Genomic DNA, 27,315 nt, shown 5'->3' on the forward strand with positions numbered 1-27,315 from the left:
TTGTCTACGTTCATATATAGGTATATTTCAATTTTATTATAATTGAATTGAAATATGATGGTGGGTTTTGTGTGTGCTGGAAACAATTGGCCATTGATTTATTGTGGACAAATATTACTGGCATCTAATTAAAATTGGATATCACAAAATTGGGGATAATTTTTGATATATAAATATATATATATGGAAAAAGTAAGAAAAGGAAAGTGTAATTTGTCTGATTTAAGAGTAGACTAAGATAATAGCTCCATCAATTCAGTAAAGTAGATTCTTCTGTTTTGGATCTGGATAATGAATAGTGTTTTATGGGAACAAAATGTCAAAGAATCAAATGAACTTCAGCCTACTTTTTTGACTAAATGAAATATCTCAATTCTATTCAATGGTTGAGATTTGAGCATATGTGAACATGATTGGGTATTGTATGATTTGATTTGTTGGGATTATCTTCTTTTGACATAGTGAAGTTGATATATATATATTTTTTTATGGTTCATGAATAATTATGTGACTCCTTCGGTAAGGTTAGCTGTGACCAAGTTATTATAGGCACTTTTCGGACCAATTGCCTGATTGGACTTGATTTAATATTATTATCGGACATAATTTAATTCCAGATGGAAAAGTACATAATTTTTATAGATCATTTGATGCTGATTTATAGACCTACATAAACCTGTAAAATATATGTCGGGCATATTTTTGTGTTCATTTGTAATCAACATTTCTTTTAGAATGCTGTTATTTCTATTATTAATGGAGTAGGGTAATGTTATTTTATTGTTGAGTATTTTTGATTTGCATTTGATTACAATAGACCTACTCCTACCAATTTAGTAAAACAGTGCACTGTTCCTCACTATAGATAATTGGGGGAAATGGCTAACATTTAAGTGAGATTTCCTTGATCTTAGAGCTTCTCTTATTTTACTTTTGCATGTGTTTATAATCCCTGGCACATCATATTTAGAAAATGCCAGCCCTATAAGAAATGCTGGTTTTCCCAGTACTTCTAGCTTTCTTTGGATTGACCAAAAGCCAGGAATTACCAAGTAAGTACCATAAAATGACTTTTTATTCCCTTTTGCTGTTTATTGAGGGTATAATAATGCTGCTTGATTGATTTTCAGCTTTTCTCAAGACTGTCTGTTTTCTTTCTTTCCAATATTAGCAAAGTTGGTTGGCGTGGAAATTTACGAACAGTGATCCGGGCAATGCAATATAATTTGATCCTCTATTTCTGTATGACCAGCAAGTGGCAGCACTGGTACATACAACCATAACCCTCTCAGAAGAGCACACATCCTTCCCCTCTTGAGTAGTTCCTGCAGTCAGTATGGGATTTTGGCTTAACAGAATGTATCACTACTAACCCCAACTGACGTCACGGTGAGGTCAAAAACATCCGGACTTCCCATTTTCTGAACGAAATGACACCCATAGAATTAGGAAATATGACACCCTTCAATTGTGGGAATGAGAGTCAACTGAATTAATGTTGTGTCAAGTGTAATGACATTTTGTAGTGTGTAATCAAGTGTACTGTTCTTTGTTAAAGTTACTGCAAATCAACACTGATTGAACAAATAACTAAAGTTTGATGCTGTTGAATACCAGTAACATGAATACCAATAATCATTGTTTGATTGATCATATTTTGGGATAAATCCCTTTTTGATTTATTCACCTGTTCAGTCCTTCCACATGCCCACTGCCACTGCACTGTTCAGTCCTTCCACATGCCCACTGCCACTGCACTGTTCAGTCCTTCCACATGCCCACTGCCACTGCACTGTCCAGTCCTTCCACATGCCCACTGCCACTGCACTGTTCAGTCCTTCCACATGCCCACTGCCACTGCACTGTCCAGTCCTTCCACATGCCCACTGCCACTGCACTGTCCAGTCCTTCCACATGCCCACTGCCACTGCACTGTTCAGTCTACTTTGTGACTTTTTCAAATGATGTGTTTTATGTCTAAAAATGCATCCAGATCCTCATCGTTCACTGCCTTAAACCCTTCAACACTATGAACATGACATTGGTGAAAAACTGAGCTGCATGTATTTACTCTGAGGTTATGACATGCTAGAGGAGTTCCGTGTATCTAAGTCCAGAGGGGTGAGGAAGGTAGACGGATCTGAACCTGATTCAGTGGTCCTACCGTGTGAACCCTGCCATCCACCTGTGCAAAACAATGAGGTATTGTCTGCATGCACATTTGAGGCCAAATTGATTAGAATAGATTGGAATTTGTGAGGTTTCAAATAAATAAATGTCAAGATGTACAGTTGATTCTCAGAGGATAACACAGGAAAACACTTATTTTTAAAGTAGTCCTGAGTAGAATTTTCCTGATATTCAAACTTAACACACATAGTTAAAATAATTACAGAATTAAAAAGGTACAAATGTACAGATAAAAGTAATCAACCAAAGTATAAGGGTAGGGCACAACATTGTTCGAACTTCAGAAACATGTTGTTATAGAATCGACATGCCTCACTGACATGTAGAAAAAGTCATCATATTAGCTTTATTTATAGTATTTCCAGTATGTTGCATCCTCCTGAACGAGACCCAGCGCCCAAACTTTGTCATTCCACCTCTCCTCACTCAATAATTATGTTTATCTTAAGGTTTTCTACTTTCCTCCCATGTGAGTTAGTTAACATGAGCTAGGACCATGCACCAAAATGAAAGATTAATAGCGACGTGTATTGTATGAGCTACGTTTATTCTCTGCTCCTTTGCCAAAGGGGTATCCACGGTTTTTCCACTCAGTGTAATTATCACTTCCAAACAACAGATTTGATTTCATCTCCTGCACGGAAACCTACAAATGTGCCTTTGCTTCATTACTTGATGTTCACCAATTGACAGTTGGTGGAACACCACTGGAGTTTCATTCAGTCATCACAATGGGTGAATCTAGTAATTGACACGTTTGTTGATTAGCATTATGATGTGTTGTTGGTCAAAATGCATTATGAGTACTTATGGTGTATCAGCCTATCATCCAGGGTTTCCTTTGGAAATGAAGACATCGTCATTAAATTGGAATAGGGGAGGGTTTTCCCCAGCCATCTTCAAACCCTCATTGACACTTTCTTGGCATAGATAGGCTACACAGATTTATGCTGTTTGTCTACTCATTGCTGGGAGGCATTGAACATCAGTAGTTCATCTATTTGTTGGGTCTTTTCCCTCTGTGTTGTGGCCAGCAAAGCTGTCCTCAATGAACTTTCAATGCCTGTATGTATGTGTATGTCTGTATATGTATATATATTTGCAAAAAATATATATATGGGGGATTGAAAGTGATGCAGACAATTACCTTGATGGAAGCTACAATCTATCTGCAATATTAAATCTGATGTACTCCCTTACATTTTCTATTACAAAAATGTAAAATGTTCAATGCCTGACAACTAAGATATGTTTATATTGAGTATCAGAAGTGTGTTACTATAAATTACATACAAATCATGGAAACAAAGAATGATGTAAAATGTCAAAGTACAGCATCAAAAAGGCAACAGGAGTGATTTATCTGGACAGGAAGCCACAGAGGGAGAGAAGAGGGTGTAGACAATTAGGTTGTGCAACAGGCCTGCTGTGATTTAAAACATTAATGGTAGATTAAGTTTCAGTTTCAGAGTTTCCAACTAGGGTGGTTTTGAAACCAAAAGCAGAGGTTTAAAAGCGGCGGGGAAAGCTTTCAAATGTTAAGCCCGTGCAACACTGATTGTGTTGTTTCAAAAGTATTTGATCATTTTATTCTAAATACAATTGCACTACAAATGCAAGTGCTTGTTCTACATGAAAATAGTATGTTTTGAACTATGTTCAGTGTCTCCTAATGCACCATGATTGTCGTGCAACAGTGATGTGTACCCCAACGGCCTGCCCTCCGACTACTCCATCATTGCCACATTTAAGGTGACGAAGGACGCCGCCAAGAGGTCCTGGAACCTGTGGCAGGTCAGCGACACTGATGGACGTGAACAGGTGGGCCTCCGTTTCCAGGGTGACACACGATCTCTGGACTTCTTCTACACCAGCCCCAGTGGCACCCAGATGCTGCGCACATTCCACCGGGTGGAAAAGCTGTTCAATGGCGAGTGGCACAAGCCGGCGCTGCAGGTCAAGGGCGATAAGGTCAAGTAGCTGGTGGATTGCGATGAGGTGAGCATGGAGCCCATCGACAATCCCAGACCCATCATCCACCAAGGTTACACCTCCATTGTAAAGAGGGCTGTGGGAGACCGCTCCGCCTCAGTAAGTTCTGTGCTGTTCAGACCAAATCATGCTGGGTTGCCTACAGTATTTTGCAATTGTAGTCAACATTGATGAAGGCAGCACAGTCAATTCAGTGTTCATAAGAAAGCACACTGACCATAATATCCCGTGCCCTGGTACTGTAGGTAGACCTCCAGCAGATGAATGTGTCCTGTGATCCAGAGAAGGCCTACTCAGAGGACTGCTGTGAGCTCTCCAGTGTGGTGCGTTGGAAGAGACTGTCAGTGGGATCATGTTCCTCACTGAGAGATACGTACAGTACAGTATGTCTTTTAATCTAGCCTGTACTCTCATTGTCTCCCATAGAAGTGACTACGTGCTCCTCCCAAATGTGTGCTGTGTGTTTGTGTGGTGTCTCTAGGGAGTAGGGAACCAATCATAAGAACTAGTTCTGTCCCTACAGATGGACTAACAAGTTCTATTCTATTCAGTGTGGAGGGTATGCTGAAATTGGACTGACAGCTGGAAGGGCCACCTGTACGTGTATGCCCGGACAGCCTGGCAACCAGGGGCCCCCCAGGACCAAAGGTGACTACTAGGCTCATTACAGCACCACTGCTTTGAATAATGAGCTGAGAGCCATTAGCCTGACGGGCCAGTCTCTGTGTTCGTTCATTGGCAATGATAAAAGAGTTGATTACAGCACATACAGGATGAGACCAACTTGGCTTGCTCATGGTCCAGGCTAATGGTAACTGCTACCACTGTATTTCTCCATCTGCAGGGTCACAGAGGTCTCCCAGGCAACACAGGAGAGCCAGGAAGACTAGGCTACTGGGTAAGGACATTTTCTCATTCTAGTTCTCACTACGGTGTTGAGTTAAGCTGTATGGGCGAGGGTCAACAACTTAGAATAATGAGTGTTAATTGTCACTCAGAATGTATGCTCTCTGTTGGTCTTTGTAGATTTTACAGTATGCAGACATTAGATGTTGGGCTGTAGGCCCCATATTGACGGAGGAGGTTTCTACAGGGAGTTAAATAGAAGAACCACTGCTTGCTCGACAGCAGTGAAGTTGTGGAAAAGGACAATGGAAGCATAACAGAGAAACGGTATGATGTTTCAATAGCAGGCTTATCTGCATTGGAAGGGAAGTGGTTTAGCTCAACATGGCAAAGGATCGTAGACTGTCTGGTTTCACTTTAACATCAGGGGATGCTTAACAGAACACTTAATAGATTGAATCTGAATGTGTTGAATTCCACACACAGCGAAAGCAGACAGTTGCATAACATTATTGCAAATGCCTAATAATGAATGTCGTTTTACTTGCTATGGTAGGTTGCTATGTTTTATACGTATTAATCATTGCTTCATAATTGTTTTCATTGTAGTCATCGTAGTCATCAACATCATACTACTGCCCTTCATTTACTTAGCACTCAGGAAGAATGCTTTGTCATTGTCAGAGGACTGGAGAGAGTTGAGAACAGAACACCTCTTAAAGTACAATAGAGAGCCATCCAGCGCTGAGCAGGGGACAAAATGTTTATTAAGCAGTTTAATGAAAGGACATGGCATACTCATTGCATCAGGATTCAATTACATATTTGACTATGCAAACATAACCCTGCTTGTAGGCTTCAGGCAGTAGACATGATTATTTCCATTGAGACTGAGTTATGACTAATTTACCTCTTTGATGTAGCTCCAGTACTCAGTGGTATGCTGGAGTTAAAATGCATAATGTCTTTTAAACACAACCCAGAGAACCGAGAACATGTGCCCAATAGTGTGCAAGGCTGGTAGTGGGTCTTCAAAGACAGAGGACGAGTTGTTGGCTTGGCATTTAACATGCCCTTTAGTCTGGAGAGACTCTGGGCAAAAATGGCCCATATATTCCGCACATCACACACACAAACACACACGCACGCACGCACACAGACACACACAGACACACACAGACACACACAGACACGACTATGCTGGGTACTCACTCAAAGACAGGGGGATGAGGGGGACATACCGTTTCTGGAGCTCAGTTGGGGGCCAACATCTGTCTTCTGTGACTCAGTGGAACCCTCACCCCCTGCCAATATGTAAGTCACAGAGCACGACCATGTTTACAGCCTCCCCCGCTGACGTCTAAGGAGGGCATTCCCTGGCTCCAATATATGAACTGACCACCCCAGTGGGTGGGTGGTCCTTCCATTAGTAAAGTTGTAAAGTTCACGGTCATGCTTCTGGATAAAGCGTTTAGCGTCTCCAAGGTCAGCCTCTTAGCAGCTGACTGTGCATGGCGTGGTCTGAAGTGAGATGGTTACTAAACTGGTGCCATGGAATAGAGGACTGTTGGTCTTGATCAAAGGTGTTGGTTGACCAAGTAGAATAACCCCAATTCAAAGGCCAAAACAGTGTCTTATATGAGTGAGGATATAAGCATCTGTGTGGAAACACTTACAGAATAAGTTGTTCAATTTTCCCTTAGCTATGACACATCTTTCCTCGGGTCATAAATTGTGGTCTACACTGTGTTAACACTAACTCCATGTTTCAGGGGTCAGCATGTCTCGCACTACTTAGATCTTCGGTCTAAAGGAAATATTTAACACATCATTATAGTCATCATGTACTACTAGAAACCCCTAATAGCCCATGTTCAGATTTCATCCTTCTGTAAACATCTAACTCCTCCAAGGAAATGTTATGGTTATTATGATAACTTCAAGTATTTGGATTGATATTGTATATTCCATTCAAAGGCCACAATGAAATGCAAATAACTTACTGTCATGCCCACACACTTGTCAGGTTGGGAAACTCCAATGTGTTCCGCCAATGTCTGGTCTGTCTTATACAATCAGTCAGAGCCACATTCCACTGGCCAAGACTACTGTATAACAGTCACCATGGACGGCTGTGATACACTGCTCTACAGGAGTTCAGTCATGACATCATTTATTATTTCACATCTAATTACTGTAAATTCAGTCATATGATTTTGCATGCCTAAGCTGGGTTCTGCATGAACTCTGTGCAAAACAGAAAAATAGGAAGGTCCACGAGGTGAGCTTGTGTGTTCTGATTGACGCAAGTGCACATTTCACTAGAATTACAGTTGAAGTCTGAAGTTTACATACACCTTAGCCAAATACATTTAGTTTTTCACAATACACTCAGTTTTTCACAATTCCTGACATTTAATCCCAGTAAAAATCCCCTGTCTTAGGTCAGTTAGGATCACCACTTTATTTTAAGAATGTGAAATGTCAGAATAACAGTAGAGAGAATTATTTATTTATGCTTTTATTTCTTTCATCACATTCCCAGTGAGTCAGAAGTGTACACACACTCAATTAGTATTTGGTAGCATTGCTTTTAAATTGTTTAACTTTTTCTGGTAGCCTAAATTGTCAAATGTTTCAGGTAGCCTTCCACAAGCTTCCCACAACAGGTTGGGTGAATTTTGGCCCATTCCTCCAGACAGAGCTGGTGTAACTGAGTCAGGTTTGTAGGCCTCCTTGCTTGCACACGCTTTTTCAGTTCTGCCCACAAATTTTCTATAGGATTGAGGTCAGGGCTTTGTGATGGCCACTCCAATACCTTGACTTTGTTGTCCTTCAGCCATTTTGGGACTTTGTCCATTTGGAATACCCATTTGCGACCAAGCTTTAACTTCCTGACTGATGTCTTGAGATGTTGCTTCAATATATCCACATAATTTTCCTCCCTCATGTAGCCATCTATTTTGTGAAGTGCACCAGTCACTCCTGCAGCAAAGCACCCCCACAACATGATGCTGCCACCCTGTGCTTCACGGTTGGGATGGTGTTCTTCTGCTTGCAAGCCTCCCCCTTTTTCCTCCAAACATAACAATGGTCATTATGGCCAAACAGTTCTATTTTTGTTTCATCAGACCAGAGGACATTTCTCCAAAAAGCACTATCTTTGTCCCCATGTGCAGTTGCAAACCGTTGTCTGGCTTTTTTATGGCGGTTTTGGAGCAGTGGCTTCTTCCTTGCTGAGCGGCCTTTCAAGTTATGTCGATATAGGACTCGTTTTACTGTGGATATAAATACTTTTGTACCTGTTTCCTCCAGCATCTTCACAAGGTCCTTTGCTGTTGTTCTGGCATTGATTTGCACTTTTCGCATCAAAGTATGTACATCTCTAGGAGACAGAAGGTGTCTCCTTTCTGAGCGGTATGACGGCTGCGTGGTCCCATGGTGTTTATACTTGCGTACTATTGTTTGTACAGATGAACGTGGTACTTTAAGACGTTTGGAAATTGCTTGGCTGATTTCTTTTGATTGTCCCATGATGTCAAGCAAAGAGGCACTGAGTTTGAAGGTAAGCCTTGAAATACATCCACAGGTACACCTCCAATTGACTCAAATGATGTCAATTAGCCAATCAGAAACTTCTAAAGCCATGACATCATTTTCTTGAATTTTCCAAGCTGTTTAAAGGCACAGTCAACTTAGTGTATGAAAACGTCTAACCCACTGGAATTGTGATACAGTGAATTATAAGTGAAATAATCTGTCTGTAAACAATTGTTGGAAAATTTACTTGTGTCATGCACAAAGTAGACGTCCTAACCGACTTGACAAAACTATAGATTTTTAACAAGACATTTGTGGAGTGGTTAAAAAACGAGTTTTAATGACTCCAACCTAAGTGTATGTAAAATTCCGACTTCAACTGTACATACACTATATATACGAAAGTATGTGGACATCCCTTCAAATTAGTGGATGAGCAATTTCCGCCACACTCGTTGCTGACAGGTGTATAACATCAAGCATACAGCCATGCAATCTCCATAGCCAAACATTGGGAGTAGAATGGCCTTACTGAAGAGCTCTGTGAATTTCAATGTGGCACTGTCATTGAATGGCACCTTTCCAATAAGTCAGTTCGTAAAATTTCTGCTAGTGCTGCCTCGGACAACTGTAAGTGCCGTTATTGTGAAGTTGAAACGTCTAGGAGCAACAACGGCTCAGCAGTGAAGTAGTACTGTAGGCCACACAAACTCACAGATTGGGACCGCAGAGTGCTGAAAAATTGTCTGTCCTCGGTTGAAACACTCACTACCGAGTTCCAAACTGCCTCTGGCAGCAAAGTCAGCACAAGAACTGTTCGTTGGGAGCTTCATGAAATGGGTTTCCATGGTCGAGCAGCCGCACATAAGCCAAAGATCACCATGCGCAATGCCAAACGTCGGCTAGAGTGGTGTAATGATCGCCGCCATTGGACTCTGGAACAGTGGTAACTCGTTCTCTGGAGTGATGAATCACGCTTCATCAATCTGGGTTTTGTGGATGTCAGGAGAATGCTACCTGCCTCAATGAATAGTGCCAACTATAAAGTTTGGTGGAGGAGGAATAATGGTCTGTGGCTGTTTTTAAAAAATAACTTTTTTTAATTTTTTTTATTTTACCCCTTTTTCTCCCCAATTTCGTGGTATCCAATTGTTGTAGTAGCTACTATCTTGTCTCATCGCTACAACTCCCGTACGGGCTCGGGAGAGACGAAGGTTGAAAGTCATGCGTCCTCCGATACACAACACAACCAAGCCGCACTGCTTCTTAACACAGCACGCATCCAACCCGGAAGCCAGCCGCACCAATGCGCCGGAGGAAACACAGTGCACCTGGCCACCTTGGTTAGCGCACACTGCGCCCAGCCCGCCACAGGAGTCGCTGGTGCGCGTTGAGACAAGGACACCCCTACCGACCAAGCCCTCCCTAACGACGCTAGGCCAATTGTGCGTCGCCCCACGGACCTCCTGGTCGCGTCTGTGGCTGTTTTTCATGGTTTTTCATGGCCCCTTAGTTCCAGTGAAGGGAAATCTTAAAGCTATAGCATACAATCCCGTTCTAAATTATTCTGTGCTCACAACTTTGTGGCAACAGTTTGGGGAAGGTACTTTCCTGTTTCAGCATGACAAGTCCCCCATGCACAACGTGAGGTCCATACAGAAATGGTTTGTCAAGATCGGTGAGGAAGAACTTGACTGGCCTGCACAGAGCCCTGACCTCAACCCCAACAAACAGCTTTGGGATGAATTGGAACGCCAACTGTGAGCCAGGCCTAATCTCTCAACATCAGTGCCCAACCTCACTAATGCTCTTGTGGCTGAATGGAAACAAGTCCCCGCAGCCATGTTACAACATATAGTGGAGGCTGTTATAGCAACAAAGGGTAGAAAAACTCCATATTAATGCCTATAATTTTGGAATGAGATGTTCGACAAGCAGGTGTCCACATACTGTTGGTCATGTGGTGTGTCTAGCATAATCTGGTTTTCCACCTGCTTGCTATACAGCTCACACTGCCTTTCTTCCTCTAGTCTGCTTTGTTTCTAATTTTATTGTATTTTTTTCTGCTGCAGGGAGGTATGGGACAGACAGGTGACTATGGCCATGTTGGGGAGCCAGGCGCCAAGGTAAGACATTGTTTCAATGTTTAAACACATTTATAAAATGTGTATAACAACAACCTGTCTCCCTCAGGGCATTGAAGAAATCAAAGGAAACAAGGGGATGAGAGGACTTCATGGCCTTGATGTGAATCCAGCATCAAACACATTTCCATAATCTCTTTAGCTGGTTAGTGGTGTCACAGTACAGATTACTGCTAACGAGCTGCTGTGTTTCAGGGCGACAGAGGTCCCAAAGGTCTGAAGGGATTACAAGGCGTCAGGGGCTTCAAGGTAGATTGTGTTGTGGTTCGTCATGAAGCATGTGGTCTCTTCAAATCCCCTAGGCTTCCATTTGGTCTGCCAACTCAGGATATGCAGATTACAGAGTCATATATACAGTTTATAATAATTATGGCTCCGAGCGTATGTAGTCATTTTGAAAAGTAACAAAGTTGCTACTTTTAATGAGTGTTGTTTTCCTGAGTGTCGTGCTTGTACTATGTAATAGAATATTAAGAGGGTCTCATATGGGTGTTTTGATGATTACAGGGAACTCAGGGGTCACCTGGAGAGCTGGGTGAGACCGGAGAACAAGGAGGAACTGTACGTTTTTCTAAAGATGGGAGATACATACAGTATTGCAGTATTGTCTTTGTTTTTATCATCATTGACTAACTTGTCTGTCTTCTTGAAGGGAGATCCAGGTCCACTTGGATATGAAGGAATTCCAGGATATACAGGAGTGAAAGTGGATATCATTTAATCATTTAGTCTTATTTCCCCATGTTCTCTCCTATGAATGATTTCATTTTCAATAACATTGTATGCTTCTATTCTTGTTTGTAGGGAGAAGAAGGGCCCTCCAGTGTTGAAGGACCGGTTGGGGCACAGGGAGCGCAGGTATGTTGAGGGGCCACACAGTCATCCCCACTTGTTATGATAATCATAGCCGCGGGAAGTAGGGGTGCTGCAGCACCCCCTGAAAAATCAGATAATAATACTTTTTAATTTGTTTTATTTTTAATAATAATAATAATGATTACAAATATTTTTCTACACAAAAGTAGGGGCCTTTACAATTCACCGATATATTTGTCTGTAGAGCAGGCAACAAACAAAAAATCAGCACAAACAACATTAGTACCTCTGGCCAGGTTTGGGAATAGTCTTGACTCAACAAATTGAGTTAGTAATGGTAGCACTTTTAGCCCTAGTGATTTCCTAGTGGGAGGACTATCTGTAGGTCAGCTAACAAGGCAGTGAGGATGTTTACAGTATCTCCATACTGTCCATCAAATTCCACTGTAGATGAAGAAGTCCTTAGTGACATTAAAACATATCCAGTCACAACAAACAGGAGCAAATTGTGTAAATGTACAGTATGTACATACAGTACATTCAGAAGTATTTAGACCCCTTGACTTTTTCCACATTTTGTTGCGTTACAGCCTTATTGTCAAATGTATGAAATCGTTTTTTCTTTCTCATCAATCTACATACAATACCCCTTAATGACAATGCAAAAACAGGTTTTTAGACATTTCTTCAAGTATTCAGACCCTTTACTCAGTACTTTGTTGAAGCACCTTTGGCAGTGATTCTTGGGTATGACGCTACAAGCTTGGCACACCGGTATTTGGGGAGTTTCTCTCATTCTTCCCTGCAGATCCTCTCAAGCTCTGTCAGGTTGGATGGGGAACAGTTATTTTCAGGTCTCTCCATAGATGTCCGATTGGGTTCAAGTCAGGGCTCTGGCTGGGCCACTCAAGGACATTCAGAAACTTGTCCCCGAAGCCACACCTGCGTTGTCTTGGCTGTGTGCTTAGGGTTGTTGTCCTGTGCCTTTCCAATCAATTTAATTTACCACATCTGGAGTCCAATGAAGTTGTAGAAACATTTCAAGGATGATCAATGGAAACAGGATTCACCAGAGCTCAATTTTGAGTATCATAGCAAAGGGCCTGAATAGTTATGTAAATGAGGTATTTATGTTTTTTTTATTTTTATAAACATGCAAAATTTTGACAAACCTGTTTTTGCTTTGTCATTATGGGGTATTGTGTGTATGTTGATGAGGACATGTGTTATTTACGACATTTTAGATTTTGTCTGTAACTTAACAAAATGTGGGAAAGGGAAAGGGTCTGAATACTTTCCAGAATGCACTGTACATATCTATCTCAAATACCTTGTACCCTTGCATCTGGTGCTGGTCCTCCCTGTATATAGCTTTTTTATTGGGTATTTCATTACACTTATGTTACCTTTTATTTTCCCTTAACTGGGAAGGGCTCGTAAGGTTGGTAAAGTCTACTCCCGTTGGAGTTCCGCGCATGTGACAAATAACATTTTATTTCAATTGAAAGTAAAGTTTGTCTCATTTCAGTGAAACAGAATAAATAAACAGAATAAATGAAGCCACAGAGGTTTTACATTGGTACATTTTTTTTAGTTTTTCATCATGTGGTTTGTCTTGACGTTGACGTTCTATGTCTTGGCAGGGTGTTTTAGGTGATCCTGGAGAGACCGGAGCTACTGGGGAAAAGGGCAAACCTGTATGTATGTCACATCATCACGTCTCTCATTTCTAAACATGCAAACCGTTCCTTCGCTTTATATTATTCACCAACCACAATAGTATATATTTACAAGCATATGCAGTAGAACTAGAAATTGACATATTGCTAAATCAAATAAAATGACATATATTCACTTCAATTCAAGGGGCTTTATTGGCATGGGAAACATGTGTTAACATTGCCAAAGCAAGTGAGGTAGATAATATGCAAAAGTGAAATAAACAATAACAATTAACAGTAAACATTACACATACAGAAGTTTCAAAACAATAAAGACATTACAAATGTCATATTACATATATATACAGTGTTGTAATGATGTACAAATGGTTAATGTACACAAGGGAAAATAAATTAGCATAAATATGGGTTGTATTTACAATGGTGTTTGTTCTTCACTTGTTGCCCTTTTCTTGTGGCAACAGGTCACACATCTTGCTGCTGTGATTGCACATATCTCATTATTCAACTTGTTTGTCAACACCAGGGTGCCCAAGGAGCAGAAGGAAGATATGGCACCATTGGACAAAATGTGAGTTATTCCGACTAAAATGTACGTTTAATCTCAGAGATGAGCAAGCTTTGGAAAACCTTTAGTAACACCAATAACAACATATCTCTACAGGGCATTATTGGAGACCCTGCTGGTTTGCCTGGGAGAGATGGTGACATAGGAGTAGAGGTAGGTTCACAGTCTTTCATCATCCATGATGCTGTTTGCAGGAATGCTTTACAGAAATACGTACCATGTATTTTTAGGACATCAGCAACATGTCGAATACCCCTCATGAGACATGATGAGCCGGGGAATGTGCACCATATCTATTGTCTGTATCTGATCTGTTCTATTATCTATCCGTTCTCAAGATTTATCAAGGACCACAGGGCCCGGAGGGTAGAAACGGACAATTCGGAATAATGGTAACAGAATTAGCCAATAAAACAAAAATTGTATTTATTAGATTCATATATGTTAATTAAGGTGTGTGGTTTTACCCTAAATAGGGGGAGAAAGGAATGCTGGGGCCGGCAGGGGAGATGGGGCCTCAAGGCCAAACTGTAAGTACAGTCGTCTTTCACATCTGTCACACCACAGTTCCAAAGGCTGGGCCTAAAATAGTGTATAAGAGGTCATACAAGAAGTTTTGTAGTGATTCTTATGTTGATGATTTAAAGAATATTTCCTGGACTGTGGTGTGTAATGAGGAGCATGTTTCACCTGACACATTTATGGAATTGCTTATTCCAGTTACTAATAAGCATGCACCCATTAAGAAAATGACAGTAAAAATGGTTATAAATCCCTGTGGATTGAGGAAGAATTAAAAAATTGTATGGTTGAGAGGGATTGGCAAAAGGGCTGGCAAATAAGTTTGGTAGCACAACCGATTGGCAAACCTACTACAAATTGAGAAATCATGTGACTAAACTGAATAAAAATAAGAAGAAACTATACTATGAAACAAAGATAAATTATATAAAGAATGACAGTCAAAAGCTTTGGAGCACCTTAAATGAAATTCTGGCTAAAAAGGCAAACTCAGCTCCATCATTCATTGAATCAGATGGCTCATTCATCACAAAACCCACTGATATTGCCAACTACAAGATCAGCAAACTTAGGCATGACATGCCACCAACAAACGCTGACACTGCACATCCAAGTGTATCTGACCAAATTATGAAAGACAAGCATTGTAATTTTGAATTCCGTAAAGTGGAAGAGGTGAAAAAATCATTGTTGTCTATCAACAAAGACAAACTACCAGGGTCTGACAACTTGGATGGGAAATTACTGAGGATAATAGCAGACGATATTGCCACTCTTATTTTCCATATCTTCAATTCAAGCCTACTAGAAGGTGTGTGCCCTCAGACCTGGAGGGAAGCAAAAGTAAATCCACTATCTAAGCCCCCTTTACTGGCTCAAATAGCTGACCAATCAGCCTGTTACCAACCCTTAGTAAACTTTTGGAAAAAACAAGGTTTGACCAGATAGAATGCTATTTTAGAGTAAACAAATTGGCTTTCAGCACGCTTATAGGGAAGGACATTCAACAAGCACAGCAGTTACATAAATGACTGATTATTGGCTGAGAGAAATTGATGATAAAAAGATTGTGGGGTTTGGCTTTTGACGTTATCAATCACAGTCTGCTGGTGGAAAAACGTATGTGTTATGCCTTTATACCTCCTGCTATATTGTGGATAAAGAGTTACCTGTCTAACAGAACACAGAGGGTGTTCTTTATTTATTTTATTTAACTAGGCAAGTCAGTTAAGCACAAATTAATATTTAAAAATACAGCTTACCCCAGCCAAACTCTATTCCACATCAGGTAACTGATGCAAGCAGTAGAATCAGATAAAAATAACGGATAAAAATACACCTTATGCAACAGTAGGGACTGTGACGAGACACAAACACAGGCACAGACACATGGATACACACAGGATAACATATGCACTATACACACACGTACATATGGGTTTTGTGTTGTAGATATGTGGTAGTAGAGTAGTGGCCTGAGGGCACACACTTAGTGTTGTGAAATATGTTGTGAATGTATTGTAATGTTTTTCAAATTGTGTAACTGCCTTAATTTTGCTGGACCCCATTGGCAGAAGCTAATGGGGATCCATAATAAATACAAATACAAATCTTCACACGTCTCACTTTAATTAAGAACCCATTGCATTCAAGGAGGAGTATTGAGGAGCAGCACTATTAAATGTATCCTTCTCAACAGATGTCTGTGTCCAGTCATTTGCCATCCTACTGTACAGGATCATTTTTTACTGTGAAAAGTAAGTATCCCTCTGCTAAATTTAAGAAATGCTTCTCTCTCCAGGGCCCCAGAGGTTATAAGGGATCAGCAGCAAAGCCAGGAAGACCCGGATTTATTGGACCCCCGGGACCTGTCGTGAGTGTTCCGGGTGACTCTTTGTAAACTATTTGAAACACAAGTTAATCTCTCCAAACCACTAAAACAGGTCATTTCTCCAACAGGGACATGTGGGAGTAGCTGGACAGCCAGGCCCCAAGGTAATCAACGTTATTCACCTACTGTACGGCTAGAAGAGCAACATGTAGGGAGTTCTATAATGAAGTGTGATAGCACCCAAATTATCAAGTCAAGTGTCAAGACATTCATTAGTCTACACCAAGATCACATAACATTATCATCGCATATCTTTGTGTTCTCAACGCTAAGGTAAAACTGGTGACCAATACCTATATACTGTACTGTACGTGTTAGTGAGTTTAGATGACGTTCTTCAGAATGTTACATAAAAGCACAGCTTTGCAATTAACTGATTTGATCATGCTACTGTATTCAGTACAGTACCAACATTTCACGACTAAGTTACAACACTAGACAAAACACTAGACCTACTCTAAATCAATATCCAGAGATGTGCACAGACAAAACGTATTACCTGTCCTGTCTTTACATTTGTCACCACAAACAGAGCTTCTGTAGCTCACTACCCCCCATTAACCTGGCAACCACCCCACATCAATCCCCATGTCCAGGGTGGAACAACAAAAAACTAGTGGATGATTCACTTAGTTCTCCCCGCCCGACTGGCTCTCTTCTTCTCCTTAATTGTCAAATGGCTGCTCTGCTCTTAAGGCATGTTCACTAGTGGTGACAAACTGGCTTTCACGGCAGAGCCATGGCTCTTGTTTCACAGAAAATCCTATTCTCTCCCCATCTGAACCTGAGGTAACGTAGGTACTAAACTCCCCTGGGGGCCTGTTCTACCTGTTTATGTGCCTGCTGATAACAAACTCAAAGCTTGCTTTGCACCATGTGGTCTGGACAGGGTCTGTTACAGGTGTTTACTAGATGGGTTTCAATGTGTCTGTTTATGCATTATGAAACATGTAAATTCTCTCACAACGTGAAACCACATTCTCTGATGTAGAGTGAGAACAATGCAGATTCCTTAGAACCCCGGAAGTAGTTAGATCAAGTATTTGACTCTCTGCAGCTGTTCATGCATTTCTAAACATGTTAAAAAAAATGTACGGCAAAAAACGACGTACAGTCATGCAGACTGCAGAGCTGTATATATAAAACACCGGATGTGTAGATCAAATATAGGACTTTCAACATGTTTTTGAAGTTTGATCCTGTCTGATGAGAGACAACTCCCACTGCACTGCAGTGCATAGCACACTCCATGTTGGCTGCGTCATTATGTGGCTCATAGTGGCTTCAGACTACAAAGTGTGTGTGAGTAAAACCATGGGCTTCTCTATTCTCTTTCCAGTGTCAGCTCTCAAATCAGAATATAACCTATTTTAAGAGCCTTTGGTGCTGGCTTTAAAAGCCCTCAAAAGGCTAAATGCATTAAGACATGTAAATCAGTTTCTGTACAAGCCTTAATATATTTGTTTAGTAACTCCTATTTCTGAATCTTGTTATGGATTTTTGTTTTACACACAACATTAGTAATGCTTCATTAAAATGTTATTAAACACTCTCCCAGGAACACTAAATAGAATTGCTGTGAATTAGGCATTTGGCACTTTGCATCTCTTTTTCTTGTCATTCGTTGTATACCTGTAATTGTTATGAAGACATCAGACTGATACAGAGTCTAAAGGGAGACATGTTGTTGGAACATGATGTCCCCTACAAAACAAAGTCGTTTTTGCAGTAGCTCTGAAGTACATGTTTATTTGACATTTGCCATCCATCAGGACAGAGGGGAAGGACTCTGGGGACACGTTGTCTACACGCACACGCACACGCACACACGCACACACACACACACACACACACACACACACACACACACACACACATCCTGTTCCTGGATGAAAAAAAGAAGATGGCAAAGATTTGTGGGCCATCAATGACTCGTAGAAATTAATGAATGTGCGAGAAACACTGTCCTATAGATCAGATGAATTAGAGTCAAAGAAGGTAGCAAGGACATGCTGTGTTGTGTTTCAGCCATGCTTCACATGATCAGACAGACAGTCTGTGAAAATAAGTAGAATGTGTAATTGCATTTTAATCATCTGTTTTGTTTCAATTGTATCTTACAGGGAGATACAGGCATTCAAGGGATCCAAGTAGTCAACGGTGCACAGGTACTTATACTATTGCTTTGTTTTTCATATATAAAATGTCATTGTGTTCAATTGATTCTACTTCATCTTGAACAGTATTCATGAAGCCCATGTTATCTGTACTCACTCTGGGTTTACTTACTTTCTATAGGGAGAAACGGGTGAAAAGGGCCCCAAAGGCAAGGTAAAAAATATACTTTACTTGCATTGTAGTGCCATAGTCACATACAGTGAAAGAAAATGGGGACGACAGAGTCATTGCAGAAGACATTTGTAAGAAGAATTGTTGTTAAGTCTCCCGAGTGGTGCACCAGTCTAAGGCACTGCATCTCAGTGCTTGAGGAGTCACTACAGACACCCTGGTTCGAATCCAGGCTGTATCACATCCGGCTGTGATTGGGAGTCCCATAGGGCGGGGCACAATTGGCCCAGCGTTGTCCAGGTTTGGCCGGTGTAGGCCGTCATTGTAAATAAGAATTTGTTCTTAACTAACTTGCCCAGTTAAATAAAGGTTACATTTTTAAAAAGTCCTGGGTATTCTACATAACCATATATACAGTGCCTTCAGAAAGTATTCATGCTTTTGACTTATTCCACATTTTGTTGTGTTACAGTCTGAATTCAAAATGTATTCATTTGTTTGTTTTTCCTCTCTCACCTATCTACACACAATACCCCACGATGACAAAGTGAAAATATGTTTTCAGAACATTTTGCAAATGTATTGAAAATTAATACACACAGTGCCTTCGGAAAAGTATTCAGGCCCCTTGACTTTTTCCAAATTTTGTTACGTTACAGACTTATTCTAAAATGGATAAACGTTTTTTACAAATCCTCAGCAATCACATAATGACAAAGCGAAAACAGTTTTTTTAGAAATTTATGCAAATTAATAAAAAAAAACCTGAGCTCAAATTATTACATTTACATAAGTATTCGGGACCCTTTGCTATGAGACTCGAAATTGAGCGCAGGTGCATCTTGTTTCCATTGATCATCCTTGAGATGTTTCTAGTTTACAGTACATGTCAGAGCAAAAACCAAGGAAGGGTACCTAAAATGTTCTGCAGCATTGAAGGTCCCCAAGAACACAGTGGATTCCATCATTCTGCCTGGCCAAACTGAGCAATCGAGGGAGAAGGGCCTTGGTCAGGGAGGTGATCAAGACCCGATGGTTACTCTGACAGTGCTCCAGAGTTCATCTGAGGAGATGGGAGAACCGTCCAGAAGGACAAACATCTCTGCAGCACTACACCAATCAGGCCTTTATGGTAGAGTGGCCAGACGGAAGCTACTCCTCAGTAAATGGCACATGACAGCCTGCTTGGAGTTTGCCCAAAGGCACCTAAAGAATCTCAGACCACGAGAAACCAGATTCTTTGGTCTGATTCAACTGATTCAACTCTTAGGCCTGAATGCCAAGCATCACGTCTGGAGGAAACCTGGCACTATCCCTACGGTGAAGCATGGTGGTGGCAGTGTCATGCTGTGGGGATGTTTTTCAGCGGCAGTGACTGGGAGACGAGTTGGGATCGAGAGTAAATAGAAAGGAGCAAAGTACAGAGATCCTTGATGAAAACCCTGAGTGCTCAGGACCTCAGACTGGGGCAAAGGTTCACCTTCCAACAGGACGACATCCCTAAGCACACAGCCAAGACAATGCAGGAGTGGTTTCAGGACAAGTCTTTGAATGTCTTTGAGTGTCCCAGCCAGAGCCCGGACTTGAACGCGATCAAACATCTCTGGAGAGACCTGAAAATAACTGCAGCAACGCTCCCCATACAACCTGACAGAGCTTGAGTGTCACGCCCTGACCTTAGAGGGCTTTTTATGTCTCTATTTTGGTTTGGTCAGGGTGTGATTTGGGTGGGCACTCTATGTTCCTTTTTCTATGTTTTGTATTTCTTTGTTTTGGCCGGGTATGGTTCTCAATCAGGGACAGCTGACTATCGTTGTCTCATTGGGACCAATACTTAAGTAGCTTTTCCCCACCTATGCTTTGTGGGTAGTTAGTTTCTGTTTAGTGTTTTCTGCACCTGACAGGACTGTTTCGGTTTCGTTTATTCTCTTTGTTATTTTGTTATAGCATGAACACTTACCACGCTGCGCTTTGGTCCGATTATTCCTCATCCGACGATGACACCCGTTAGTTACATTGAGAGGATATTTATTAAATATTTGTATTAAATATTTTTATTTAACCGTTCTTCAACTAGTCAAGTCAGTTAAGAACAAATTCTTATTTACAATGACGGCCAACCAAAAGGCAAAAGGCCTCCTTCGGGGACAGGGGCTGGGATTAAAAAATATATATATACACTACCGTTCAAAAGTTTGGGGTCACTTAGAAATGTCCTTGTTTTTGAAAGAAAATCACATTTTTTGTCCATTAAAATAACATCAAATTGATCAGAAATACAGTGTTGACATTGTTAATGTTGTAAATGACTATTGTAGCTGGAAACGGCAGATTTTTTTATGGAATATCTACATAGGCGTACAGAGGCCCATTATCAGCAACCATCACTCCTGTGTTCCAATGGCACGTTGTGTTAGCTAATCCAAGTATATCATTTTAAAAGGCTAACTGATCATTAGAAAACCCTTTTGCAATTATGTTAGCACAGCTGAAAACTGTTGTTCTTATGAAAGAAGCAATAAAACTGGCCTTTAGACTAGTTGAGTATCTGGAACATCAGCATTTGTGGGTTTGATTCCATGCTCAAAATAGCCAGAAACAAAGTACTTTGATCAAGCAACCTTTCGGCTACTGGCCCAACACTCTAACCACTAGGCTACCTGCTGCCCCTAGGCTACCTGCCGCCCCTAGGCTACCTGCCGCCCAGTCTTAGGCTACCTGCCGCCCAGTCTTAGGCTACCTGCCGCCCAGTCTTAGGCTACCTGCCGCCCAGTCCGACTCTTATGCTGTCAGAGTCCTTCACGTGCCTTTTTGCAAACTCCAGGCGTGCTGTCATGTGCCCTTTTTCTCAGGCACAGGCCGCTCAGGCCACTATCCCCACCTGCTTCAAGATGTCCGCTATCATCCCCGTACCTTAACTGCTTTGATTGACTAGTCAAAGACCACATCACCTCCTCCCTCCACGACAGACTCGACCCTCTCCAATTCACCTACCACACTGACAGATCCACGGATGACAAAATCGCCATTGCACTGCAAACTGCACTCACCCACCTGGACAAAATGAATGCATATGTGAGGATGCTGTTCATCGACTACAGCTCAGCCTTCAATACCATCGTACCCTCTAAGCTCACCAAAAAGCTCATGGCCCTGGGACTGAACTTCACCCTATGCAACTGGGTCCTGGACATCCTGACGGGCCGGCTCCAGGTGTTGAAGGTAGGCAATATTACCTCCTCCACACTTACTCTCAACACGGGGGTCCCACAAAGGTGTGTCCTCAGTCCTATCCTGTACCCTCTGTATTTATTATTATTTTTATTTCACCTTTATTTAACCAGGTAGGCCAGTTGAGAAAATGTTCTCATTTACAACTGCGACCTGGCCAAGATAAAGCAAAGCTGTGCGACAAAAACAACAACACAGAGTTACACATAAACAAACAGTCAATAACACAAAACAAAAAAAAACAATTTAAAAATCTATGTACAGTGTGTGCAAATGTAGAAGAGTAGGGAGGTAAGGCAATAAATAGGCCATAGAGGCAAAATAATTACAATTTAGCATTAACACTGGAGTGCTAGATGTGCAGATGATGATGTACAAGTAGAGATATAGCAGTGCAAAATAACAAGAGGGTAAGCAATAATATGGGGATGAGGTAGTTAGGTGGGCTATTTACAGATTGGCTGTGTACAGGTACAGTGGTCGGTAAGATGCTCTGACAGCTGATACTTAAAGTTAGAGAGGGATATATACGACTCTAGCTTCAGTGATTTTTGCAATTCGTTCCAGTCATTGGCAGCAGAGAACTGGAAGGAGAGGCAGCCAAAGGAAGTGTTGGCTTTGTGAATGACCAGTGAAATATACCTGCTGGAGCGTGTGCTACGGGTGGGTGTTGCTATGGTGACCAGTGAGCTGAGATAAGGCGGGGCTTTACCTAGCAAAGACTTACAGATGACCAGGAGCCAGTGGGTTTGGTGACGAATATGTAGTGAGGGCCAGCCAACGAGAGCATACAGATCGCAGTGGTGGGTAGTATATGGGGATTTGGTGACAAAATGGATGGCACTGTGATAGACTACATCCAATTTGCTGAGTAGACTATTGGAGGCTATTTTGAAAATGACATCGCTGAAGTCAAGGATCGGTAGGATAATCAGTTTTACGAGGGTATGTTTGGCAGCATGAGTGAAGGAGGCTTTGTTGCGAAATAGGAAGGCGATTCTAGATTTAATTTTGGTTTGGAGATGCTTAATGTGAATCTGGAAGGAGAGTTTACAGTCTAACCAGACATCTAGGTATTTGTACTTGTCCACATATTCTAAGTCAGAACCGTCCAGAGTAGTGATGCTAGTCGGGCGGGAGGGTGCGGGCAGCAATCGGTTGAAGAGCTGGCACTTAGTTTTACTAGAATTTAAAAGCAGTTGGAGGCCACTGAAGGATGGCGTTGAAGCTCGTTTTTTTTTTTTAGCACAGTGTCCAAAGACTGCGTGGCCTCACATTGTTCCAACTCCGTTATTATGTTTGCTGATGACACGACAGTAGTAGGCCTGATTACCAACAAGGATGAGACGGCCTACAGGGAGGAGGTAGGCACTATGACGGTGTGGTGCCAGGTAAACAACCTCTCTCTCAAAGTCAGAAAAGCAAAGGAGCTGATTGTGGACTTCAGGGGGAACTAGGCTGTGCACGCCCACATGGAAACCGTGGTGAAGAAGGCACGACAATGACTTGTCAACCTCAGGATTCGGAAGAAATTGGGCCTGTCCCTGAGGTCCCTCACAGCCTCGTACGGCAACTCCACCGCCGTGGACCGCAAGGTGCTACAGAGGGTGGTACGCTCAGCTGAACGTACTGTACCATTGGTTGCACACTGTCTGCCTTCCAGGACACCTAAAACACCAGGTGTCGCAGGAAGGCCAAGAAGATCATCAGGGACCCCTCTGGTTACCATGATGACAATCCTGTGGGTTTCAACTGTAAAACGTCCATAGATTACTTTTTTCAAATCCAATGTATTTTCAATGTAGATTCCACATCACAATATATAGACAAGTTTTGTTGAAACAACGTTGATTCAACCAGTTTGTGCTCAGTGGGTTATGTCTGTGTGCTCTACCAAATGGGGATCACGTTAGAGGAATTGTAGTTTAGTCCTGGGCATTTAACAACCTATCAGTATGTTGTGGGTGTATTACAGAACATTTCTGTTGATGTTCTGTCTGTGCTTTAGTTTGGAGACGTGGGTGCACAGGGTCCCCACGGTGGTCGGGGGAAGCGTGGGCCAGGGGGCGAGCCTGGACGCACAGGCCCAGTCGGAACTAAGGGCGTCCGGGGTGATGGAGGACCAGTCGGGTTTCAGGGTCCGCCAGGGCCATCGGTAAGTACAGGAAGTGCCATGTTCAGCAGGATCTGAAAAGGTCAAGTAACTTAATTTGTTTTGGCAGGTGCCACACAAGCGTTGGATATCAAAGTAGGCCTTTTTACTGACTGTCTGGGTAAAAAGAAGACGAAGCCAGTACCACCTTTACATATACTGTATATGTCTCACATAGTAAAACTCACAAAAGTCACACATGCAATGGATGACTCACCAACAACCCCTAGTGATAAGAGAGCCTAGAACCTGCTTTCGATTGTGTTGTGTAAACAGTGACACTATTTACTGCCATCATTTTGTACTGAGTGATCCATTCAAAACCAGCCACCATATTTACAACCTGCATTGTGCCAATATGCCAACTATCTTCTGTTTTCCTTGATAAAAGATATATAACAGATACCCTAAACTAACGTCATCAGAGCTGTTCTCACAGACTTAGTCATTATAGCGATTGGCATAGACCATGTGTGGTAACAGTGTCGAGCAGGCTTGTAAATGGTTTCTAATTAATGTTGTTTTTTGTGACTCACAGCAAGAGTTGGCTGTAAATCTATAATGTGCCTAACAAAAAAATTGTTGTTTGTGTTTCTCTCCGTTCATTACATACACTCATCGATTTCCTCAAAGAGCCTTGCATGCCATTGGTTGGGCCTGCCCTGTCCTGTAATGTTATATTCCATATCGCATGTCATTGTCCCACTGTTGAGTAATCTCCAAGTAATGGATGCAGTCATGACTTGTTTCCACAGGGCCCAACACTCCCCGCTCAACACGTGATTGAGGTCTGCAAGAGAGTGGTGCTGGAACAGATGTCTACCTTTGCCAACTCTGTGAAGAGGACATGTGCTGGCGTGTGCCCACTCTACGGGGACGTCCCCTTGGGTGCCCCCGGTCCCACAGGACAGAAGGGAACACCGGGACCTCCAGTGAGTGTAATGTGTTACTATGCTGTGTGTGTGTGTGTGTGTGTGTGTGTGTGTGTGTGTGTGTGTGTGTGTGTGTGTGTGTGTGTGTGTGTGTGTGTGTGTGTGTGCGTGCTGGTTTTATTATTATCTTAGAAATCCTCTAACAACTGAACATGGAAACTGTCTGGAGGATGCCAAGAATATTCCTTTAAGCCTCATTACACGTATAGGTTGTTTTGCTCAGGAACACTTGAAGTGCACACTCCATACATTGTTGTGTTTCTGTGTTTCCCAGGCCAAGTTAAATGCTTACATATTGCAAGCGCCAGGAGTAAGAAAGCTAAAGTATTTGGAAGTATAGATTGGAATGAAAACATTCAGACTTTCCACATCCCTGTGAAGACAACATAAGAAGTCACAGATGAAGCACTAGCTCTGGGTTGAACGGTTCTTGGAGGGATTCACCAGCATCCCTGGAGTGAAAAGCCTTTTCCACATGTATTATGCACTAAGACAGACCCTGTTCAGGTTCCCCAAACTAACGTTTTCCACACTCTTAGAAAAAAAGGGTTCCAAAAGTGTTCTTCTGCTGTCCCCATAGGACCACCCTTTTTGGTTCCAGGTAGAACCTTTTTGGGTTTCACGTAGAACCCTCTGTAGAAAGGGTCCTAAATGCAACCCAAAAGGGTTCTACCTCGAACCACAGAATCTCTCAGGCTAATAGAAGTTCATGAAACCACAAATGCATACAAATGTTTCTGTCAAGCATCCTGTTGTGACCTTCGATAACCAGCCAGCGATCAGGAGCCAGAAATCTTATTGTGTAAATGTCTAACATTATATCTCTGTCAAAGCTCTGCCTGCACCTTACTCAAGTCTATAGATTGATGTGGTTTTAGGGCGGTAATGGTATTGACGGTATGAATGGAGAGATTGGACAACCAGGATTCTATGGGGAGGCAGGAGACGCAGGCAAACAAGCCAGGTGAGAAATATTGGGCGAATGACTGACAGAACTAAATTGATCTCTGCATTTTTTTAATTACATTTTTTATTTCACCTTTATTTAACCAGGTAGGCTAGTTGAGAACAAGTTCTCATTTACAACTGCGACCTGGTCAAGACAAAGCAAAGCAGTGCGACAGAAACAACACAGAGTTACACATGGAATAAACAACCGTACAGTCAATAACACAATAGAATACAAAAAAAAGACTATATAGAGTGTGTGCAAATGGCATGAGGAGGTAAGGCAATAAATAGGCCATAGTAGCAAAGTAATTACAATTTAACAGACTAACACTGGAGTGATAGATGAGCAGATGATGATGAGCAGATGATGGTGTGTAGTGATACTGGTGTGCAAAAGAGCAGCAAAGTAAATAAAAACAATATGGGGGTGAGTTAGGTAGATTGAGTGGGCTATTTACAGATGGACTATGTACAGCTGCAGCGATCGGTTAGCTGCTCAGATAGCTGATGTTTAAAGTTAGTGAGGGAAAGGTAGGTCTCCAGCGATTTTTGCAATTCGTTCCAGTCACTGGCAGCAGAGAACTGGAAGGAAAGGCAGTCAAATGAGGTGTTGGTTTTGGGAATGACCAGTGAGATATTCCTGCTGGAGCGTGTGCTACCGGTGGGTGTTGTTATCGTGACTAGTGAGCTGAGATAAGGTGGAGCTTTACCTAGCATAGACTTATAGATGACCTGGAACCAGTGGGTCTGGCGACGAATATGTAGCAAGGGCCAGCTAACTAGAGCATACAGGTCGCAGTGGTGGGTGGTATAAGGCGCTTTGGTAACAAAACGGATGGCACTGTGATAGACTACATCCAATTTGCTGAGTAGAGTATTGGAAGCTATTTTGTAGATGACATCGCCGAAGTCGAGGATCGGCAGGATAGTCAGTTTTACTAGGGTAAGTTTGACGGAGTGAGCGAAGGAGGCTTTGTTGAGAAATAGAAAGATGATTCTGGATTTGATTGATCTTTGATGCAGAAAATGTATGTGTCTATATGTTAGCCATTGCTGTTCACCATGGGGTCCGATTCCGACTTAGGAATGAATGCCTTTTCTACACACACCTTTCCTACGCACTTTTCAATATTTGGTATTCTTACCTTATTCAGTCATGTAACACTCTCTGCATGTGTGGCTACCTTGCGCGCTCTGAATACATTTAATTCAACCACTGAAAACCCTCCCACTTGCTGGCCAAAATATTTTCATTCAATAGGGTTTTCATTTATCTTTATTCTTTTATCTTAAGCCATCCCTTTAAATACGGTGTACTTTTTAGTTAGATTTTAGCCCACAGACTTGAGAGAACAGGTTCAGATATTAGGGATCAATGAAAGAAAGCCATCTAAATGCAGTATATGCATATTCGTCTCTGTTTCAGCACCAATTGATACTCTGATCTTATACATTATTTAGGTTTAGGAGAGTATTTATGAATCATAAAAAACAGGTTTGGAGAGCCTTTACACATGAAAGAAATAAAAAAGTGCTTTGAAAAGGGCCACATTCAGTTCTTCAACCCAT

At 41.8% G+C, this 27,315-nt stretch overlaps 1 protein-coding gene across 1 annotated transcript in view; it reads left to right on the top strand.

The window, feature by feature from the left end:
- Positions 1-973: 973 nt before the first annotated feature.
- LOC110503113 (uncharacterized) overlaps positions 974-27,315 on the top strand; it is a 28,176-nt gene continuing 1,834 nt past the window's right edge. Inside the window, 26 exon segments of the mRNA XM_090217239.1 lie at positions 974-1,052; positions 2,078-2,157; positions 2,159-2,202; positions 3,888-4,281; positions 4,428-4,505; positions 4,734-4,811; positions 4,813-4,830; positions 5,027-5,080; positions 10,641-10,694; positions 10,762-10,815; positions 10,908-10,961; positions 11,220-11,273; positions 11,365-11,418; positions 11,517-11,570; positions 13,172-13,225; positions 13,737-13,781; positions 13,875-13,931; positions 14,117-14,170; positions 14,255-14,308; positions 16,102-16,173; positions 16,260-16,295; positions 18,315-18,359; positions 18,490-18,522; positions 23,720-23,866; positions 24,619-24,795; positions 25,674-25,759. Coding sequence (XP_090073365.1) covers positions 974-1,052; positions 2,078-2,157; positions 2,159-2,202; positions 3,888-4,281; positions 4,428-4,505; positions 4,734-4,811; positions 4,813-4,830; positions 5,027-5,080; positions 10,641-10,694; positions 10,762-10,815; positions 10,908-10,961; positions 11,220-11,273; positions 11,365-11,418; positions 11,517-11,570; positions 13,172-13,225; positions 13,737-13,781; positions 13,875-13,931; positions 14,117-14,170; positions 14,255-14,308; positions 16,102-16,173; positions 16,260-16,295; positions 18,315-18,359; positions 18,490-18,522; positions 23,720-23,866; positions 24,619-24,795; positions 25,674-25,759 — 2,009 coding nt within the window.

The sequence above is a fragment of the Oncorhynchus mykiss genome, chromosome 23, assembly GCF_057628025.1.
Source record: "Oncorhynchus mykiss isolate SJ-2025 chromosome 23, ASM5762802v1, whole genome shotgun sequence".
NCBI classification, from domain to species: Eukaryota; Metazoa; Chordata; class Actinopteri; order Salmoniformes; family Salmonidae; genus Oncorhynchus; species Oncorhynchus mykiss.